The following is a 6,936-nucleotide window of genomic DNA, read 5'->3' as shown; positions in this document are numbered from 1 at the left end:
AGGGAAAAGTGTAGAATAGTACTCAATATCATACATATATTATATATTATACCTTAATTTTAAATTGCACCAGTGCAATCATAGAAGTCGTACGCCCCTTGGAGGGGGGGGAGGAATTGGAGTTCGTGTAGTGTAGGAAGTCAAAATGTATGTGTAGAATAATGTTTAAGATGGTATATAGCAGAAATAAGACGTTATTTTTAAAACTTTGATTGTTAATAACTTTTTAACGAAGGACGAGCGACGGCTAATACCTGCCGGAGGTTACTCAGGGTCATGACCTTGACAACATATGTCAAGGTCAAGGTCATCGGAAGGTGGTCTCCTTTTGTAAAGGTTTACCAAAAAATTAATTAATTTTTAAGAATTCGGTTGCGATTGTTGAGGACTCTGTGAAGTCGAAACTTTTCCGTATATACCGATGTAATTATTAATAATAAATTTATATATATTTCTAACAATTAGTATAGCTCAATTAGTTTTTGACCTGGGAGTTATATTAAGTTTAATTTGAAATTTATTTGAGCGGATATCAATTTAATTTAATTGTAATAAATATATTCAGATTGCATTACTCACCTGTCCAAATCCACGTAAAAAAGCGTCAAGTAATTGCAGTGCGTGCCAAATTCGCCGTCTTTTCTGTGCAAAGAATTCCTTCAAAATCGCAAAGTCGCCTACACACGCTACCCATGTTTTTTCCTGTCGATTTATTTTATTCTTTCATACATCTTTCAGATACATGACAATTTTTTGCATATATATTTTTCAATCAAATAAAATTAAATTCTTTTATTAATACCTATATATGCAAAAAATAAGACAAAAAACTTTTATTTAATAATAACAATAATGTGTGTCATATTTTTTTATTATAAATAAAATAAAATTCTTTTATTAATATAAGACAAAAAACTTTTATTTAATAATAATAATGTGTGTCATATTTTTTTATTATAAAATTCCTTTTTATTCCTTTTTAAACCTTTTAATATTTTTCATTAAAATTTGCATTAAAAAAAATACGATTTGAAAGAAATAACATGCAATGAATTTAAATATGAATTGGTTTATAACTATAAAAGGATATTTTACATTAAAAATAAAAATAAATCGTAAAATATAAAATTATTTTTTTGATGAAAAAATATAATCAATGATATTTTACAAATACTGCTCGCATGACTAAAGTGACACCGTTAAATACAAACAGAAGTTATTAAGAGAGAGACAGATATATGATTATAATCTAAGACGCTATATAGACTTACGTCTCTCACTAAATTCACACTTCATACCAAAATATAATATATTAAACTTCAAATAATACTTACTTGTCGCAGTTCTGTTACCGGTAACTCTTGCACAGGCATCGCGTAACATCAAATGACGAAGTGACGTTCTTAATTACTGCACAGAACACTTCTACATAAACAGTTAAGACATTTGTTACATACTTTGTGTACATTTAAGCAGTAATAAAAGCTCGTGCTATATATCTTCATCGCGTTGGAACTACATACACTGCGATGAATGTGTAGAAGTAACATAGTCTGTCGATCACGTTAAACTCTACAAATAATTAAATTTCAGTACAAATTGCTACAAACATGACAAAAGATTTTAAAGATAATTTCAAAATGTTTAATACTGATTTTAAACATTTTTATAATAAAAATGTGAAATGTACACTCATTATATTTATAATTTTTTATTTAAAATAGACAAAGCGTTTAAAAACATTTTTGATATAGTAGGTGCACTTAGAATAATCCGAATTTATTGCAGTTAAGAGACTGTTGTTGATTTCAACGTTTAATCTAGAACTAATTTACTTTCTAAGATGCTTTAACTTTAAAATGTGTGTTAATTAGCACATCATAGCAAATTATAGTACGTTAATTACTATGACTTATAACCATGTTAATAAATATATTCTTGAAACAGATACAAGACGTGATTATTTTGTGTAACTTACGATATATCCGTGATTTATAAATGAACCATGTGTTTAAATAAATAACAAATAAAATTTATTATTTCAATTTTTTTACCTTGAAAAAATAGATCTATTCTTGTTAATAATAAGGGTATTGTTCATGTATCTCGTATGTCATATAATCAGATTGATTTATTTTAGATGTCAGCAATGTTAAATATGTTACATAACAAACAAATTATTTATACCCCCCAGGTTAAAGTATTTAATTAAGTAGATAACAAGGATTAATTAATGTTCTATCGATGCTATAAAAATGTTTTTATTATCGTCACAGTAGTTGAAAATAATTCCGTAAAGTTAATAACATTTACGGAATTAAGGTAAAAAAATACATTATTAATACATTACATACATATATAAGATAAAATATTTCTAAAACATATGACGTACTCTAAACGTTCCTTCATATAAAATAATAAATTGTTTTCTTTATCTTAAGGCACATTAAATATTTGAAGGATAATATTTAAAAAAATTATCATAATTTTATCAATTCTTAAAATTACACATCCATGACATAATTGGGATGAACAACAAGTAAAGGATCCTCATCTTCATCTCCTTTATCTTTACTTCTTAAGCTAGTCGTTGTTAAAGGTATTATAATTTGATCCTAAAAATAAAATTGTGCAATAAATTGTTATAAATGATACAAATATATCAGCTATCAAATATATGAAAATATTAATACATACATGGTACGTTAATCTATCAATAATCTTTTCAATAAAGTTTTTCCGATCTAGTAACTCTTCTTCTGAATCTAGTTGTTCTTGTATTTGATCAAGATACCAGGCAATTAATTCAGATTTCCGTATACCACCTTTAGGGTCATCATCTATTAAAAAATATTAATATAACAGATGGATATATAATAAAAAGTAGTAATAGTGATTCTTATTTCAATACATAGTAATAAAAGTACCTTCGCTCTCGACACGATTTTCCTCGCTTCTCATATAAAGAACCAACATATTTGACAAATTCTTATATTCCTCAAAGGACATAGTTAATTTTTTCTTTGGTAGTTCCTGCGACGTTCCGTTGGATGCTAAAGAATCAGTAAAAGTAAATATTAATTCAAATATATGTAAAGGTAAGTATGTTATACCCCTGCGTTCTGTGTATAATAAAACTACTACGCAAGACGTACGTGTTGAAGGTGGTGCATCATCGTTGTCTCCTGCGATAAATGCTGCCATGAGTGGTGGTGGCTCATCAACGTCCATGCCTTGGTTTTCATCGTTCATGCCTTCTTCGAGATCTATATCAGGCTGCTCTACCGTAATTATACTTTTTTGTAACAATCGTTTCGCTTCTTTGACATGTTTCACTGTAACTTCATCCATACATTCTATTTTCGCTAATGCTTCAGACAATCTAATCATGCTCTCTAACTGCCTTACGGTCACTCTCCATTTGCCACTTCCACTACCTGTTCTTTGTCTGAGAGCTGTGTAATTTTCGACTAAAAGTTCAGAAGCTTCCTATAAAAATTGAACAAAATTAGTTTAATATAATTTTGATATCGCTAAATAATTTATTCCAATATATCTTACTCGACTTAAAATGGGTTTAAACTGTTTAGCAAAACTGATATATCTGATAATCTCATCTTGTTGGTATACCACTTGAAGATCATTCAAATTATCGCAATGTAAATCTATAATTCTTTTGGCAATAGCGTTATCGACAATTTCATTACATTCATCTAGCACTACAAAGAACAAATCGAATCTCGACATAATAGGTGCGGTTAATTGTACATTCTGCTGTAATGATTTTCTCCTGTCGTATCGTCCGCCGATGGGGTTTGCTGCTGCTAGTATAGAGGTTCGAGCATTTAAAGTTGCTCTTACACCAGCCTAGAAACACACGTAAAATCTAATAAGTCATAAAGTTCCTTGTACAGTTTGTAAATTTGAAATACCTTAGTGATTGAAATTGTCTGCTGTTCCATAGCTTCGTGAATCGCCACCTGATCCTTCGGATCCATTTTATCAAATTCGTCGATGCAGCAGACACCATGATCTGCAAGCATCAACGCTCCAGCTTCTATGACAAAGTCCGAAGATTCTTCGTCTCGTACAACTGCAGCAGTTAAACCAGCTGCGCTCGATGCTTTTCCAGATGTATAAACTGCTCTCGGCGAGAGGTCGGATACACATTTGAGGAATTGTGACTTGGCGGTACTGGGATCACCAACAATACAAACATTGATATCTCCTCTCAGCGATGTGCCCTCCTCTGTAGTTTTTGGTACACCACCAAAGAACATCAGTGTGATTCCTTTCTTAATTTCGTCATTGCCGTGTATAGCAGGAAACAGGCTAGAAACTATGTTTGTGTACAATTTTTTGTCGCGACTCATCTCGTAAATGCGATTCCACTCTGCTTCTGTCATTCGTTTCTTCATCGCTTCTTGCGAAATTTCTTCCATCGCATCTGTACCTCCAAACTGAAACAATATAAGACCAATCAAATATATTATTTTTCTTAAAACATAAACAAATATTTTATTTCACAAACTTGTTGATTTTATTTACCCTTGCACTCGTATTAGTAACGCTGCAGGCCAGGAATGCCATTTTATATGTCAGTTCTCTAACACCAAGCGCTTTAAGGCCACTTACACCTTCTCTCTGTTCATTATTTCTGGTTTTTGGCCCAAGTTCAGTCTTAGCACTTGGCAACATTAATGCCCCTACATCCGGTACCACTATAAGAGTTCCTGTGAAATCATATCTGTAAAAATAAAAATGATTTTATTAAAGTTTTTAACTTCAATCTTGCATACATTAAAATATTTATTTTTTTAAACCTACCTGTCACCAGCTTGCACTGTCTCGACTATCTCAGATCTTAGAATAATTTCAAGAGAGCGAGGTATAGAGCCTCGAGGAAGTTCAGCTTGTGTTTCTTGAATTCTTACTTTTTGGAAGTCGACAAACACTGAATTATCTACATCCAACAGGAAACGACGTCTGTTGCTACACACTGGATTAGAACAGATTGTTGGATTTGTAAACTGAAAACAATGAAAATTAAAAACAACTAAATCAAAATGAATCACTTGTGGTTTGTACATATAATATAAATATATTTAAATTTCCTCTATTTAGTTATTCATGTATACCTTAAATTGTTGCTCTACATTTGTAATACATGCATTACAGTCCATACAAATAAATGTACCAAGGACTAACTCTGGATGAACAGGATGAGTCCGGACTACCTGACCAGATATACGAGTCAAAGTACCCAACAATGATGTATTTAATTCTCTTAATTTATGTCTAATAGGTACATCGATAAAACTGATATAACATTCCTTATCTTTTGGTAGGTTTCCCACATCCTTAACAAAATTGCTTACTGCTTGACATAAAAATGGATATACCCTGAAGCAAGAAAATTTGTATTTCTATTTCTCATAAATGAAAAAAGATAGTAATCATTGATTATAAAACCTGTAATATTCCTCAACTATAGTTGTAGCAAGCATTTGATTATATGCTTCCGTATCATCAAAAGACACCTCAAGTGTACATCGTTCTGGACTGACAAGTTCTTTAGCTGGCTCCAGGTATTTAACAACCTCAAATTCCTTAAATCTGTGATAGAAAAACAATCAATAAAAGAAATTAATTATTAATTTTTAACTTTAGTCCGAGCAAGTCAAATTTAGTTGAAAATGTATCCTAAAATTTATATCATTTATTATGTTGAGATATTCAATCTATGAGAAATTACCTTTCTAAAAAATCTTGAAACAATTTTTGACACTTGACGCCAACTTCATCTCGTACACGTGCTCGAATAACTTGTTGGGGAGCAATATCCATTTTGTCAATGAATTACAAAAAGACGTTGTATATATTTTTAAAAAATACGATAAACTGAATTGAATAATGAAACTGTGTACCTAACAAGTGTGATGAAATCATGGAGTCTCTTATACGTGGATGAAATTTGGCGGGAAAACAAGCTTAAAGTATGTTCTTAGTCTGACGTTTCCATTAAGGCGAATGTTTATGTTACTGTATCAGCAAAGAGAAAGAGAGGTTTCTTTCTGATTTTGGCGATATGGAAACTAGGCATAATATCTATTTTGCAAAACTGTCAATAAAATCGTAGGATGTTTATGATAGATCGTCGGATTTCTAATCCGAGTTAGGATTGAGAGTTGTCATTGGTTGTCATTTTTAACAAAAATAAAAATAAAAAATTAGCGACTTTCCATTTGGCAACACAAATCAACACAAGTGTCATCTTATCTTTGTTAGTCTGAATATCAAAAAGAATTTCAGCTTTTCATTTAGTGATTCATTTAGTGAAGTTTACACAAACATCATTCTATTGTGTAGATTTGTGTTATTGCATGGAAAGGCACTCATGACTTAGATTACGTATCAGCAGTCGATAAAAGAGATTACATGTTATACGAGGGTAACTTGAATTTCCTGAATTCCTTTATTCAAAGTACTTATATATTGACTCTAACATAGAAAAGAGAAACCTGAAAGTAATCATTCCGGCCTTTTTCATGTTGGATAATGAACATTGATTATTCATTTTTGTCTAACCCACGTAATAAGTATGGAAGAAAACCACAAAAATGTGGACATTACCCTAGAGGTTTGGTACACGAAATAGGTCAAATGACTCATTTCAAGTTCCTCTCTACTGTAACGTTGCGTACTCTAGAAGACGAATACACGTACTAAAATGAAACAATTATCGCACAGGTCACTACTTTGTCGATCCTATATACTTATATCGTTTAAACGGGACAGAAATTAATATATCTTTATGATTACTTTTAATTAATTTAATTGCATAATTATATATAGATAGAGTCATGTAATTTTTTTTAATGCATGTTTTGTTCTATCGATTTTTTTTATTAAAACTTACATATATTAATAATTATC

At 30.7% G+C, this 6,936-nt stretch overlaps 2 protein-coding genes across 2 annotated transcripts in view; both read right to left on the bottom strand.

Annotated features, from left to right (window-relative positions):
• Nucleotides 1–1,373, bottom strand: part of LOC108778664 (urea transporter 2) — a 9,266-nt gene extending 7,893 nt beyond the window's left edge. Inside the window, exons 1-2 of the mRNA XM_018545899.1 lie at nt 1,335–1,373; nt 580–702 (exon numbers count right to left, since the gene is read on the bottom strand). Coding sequence (XP_018401401.1) covers nt 580–702; nt 1,335–1,373 — 162 coding nt within the window. The remainder of the gene's footprint in view (nt 1–579; nt 703–1,334) is intronic.
• Nucleotides 1,374–2,446: 1,073 nt separating this feature from the next.
• On the bottom strand, nt 2,447–5,889 carry Mcm6 (minichromosome maintenance 6). The gene is made up of 11 exons (XM_018545918.1): nt 5,756–5,889; nt 5,473–5,616; nt 5,139–5,403; nt 4,828–5,030; nt 4,549–4,747; nt 3,933–4,460; nt 3,562–3,867; nt 3,156–3,489; nt 2,928–3,053; nt 2,698–2,840; nt 2,447–2,615 (listed from the first exon to the last, which is right to left on the bottom strand). Exons 1-11 carry the CDS (start codon nt 5,845–5,847, stop codon nt 2,505–2,507), a joined length of 2,451 nt encoding a protein of 816 aa, XP_018401420.1. The 5' UTR covers nt 5,848–5,889; the 3' UTR covers nt 2,447–2,504.
• Nucleotides 5,890–6,936: the final 1,047 nt, after the last annotated feature.

The sequence above is a fragment of the Cyphomyrmex costatus genome, unplaced genomic scaffold (genome assembly GCF_001594065.2).
Source record: "Cyphomyrmex costatus isolate MS0001 unplaced genomic scaffold, Ccosl1.0 scaffold506, whole genome shotgun sequence".
Classification (NCBI taxonomy): Eukaryota; Metazoa; Arthropoda; class Insecta; order Hymenoptera; family Formicidae; genus Cyphomyrmex; species Cyphomyrmex costatus.
Note: the sequence above shows the minus strand (reverse complement) of the source record. Positions and strands in the feature narration are given on the sequence as shown.

What these genes read in the sequence shown, in the direction of transcription:
- Mcm6 (XM_018545918.1), bottom strand. Translation starts at nt 5,847, where the DNA reads ATGGATATTGCTCCCCAACAAGTTATTCGAGCACGTGTACGAGATGAA. An exon ending in ACAGTGCAAGCTGGTGACAG is followed by an intron (nt 4,748 to 4,827) that starts GTAGGTTTAAAA and finishes TTATTTTTACAG; the next exon opens with ATATGATTTCACAGGAACTC. An exon ending in TGATGCACCACCTTCAACAC is followed by an intron (nt 3,054 to 3,155) that starts GTACGTCTTGCG and finishes CTGATTCTTTAG; the next exon opens with CATCCAACGGAACGTCGCAG.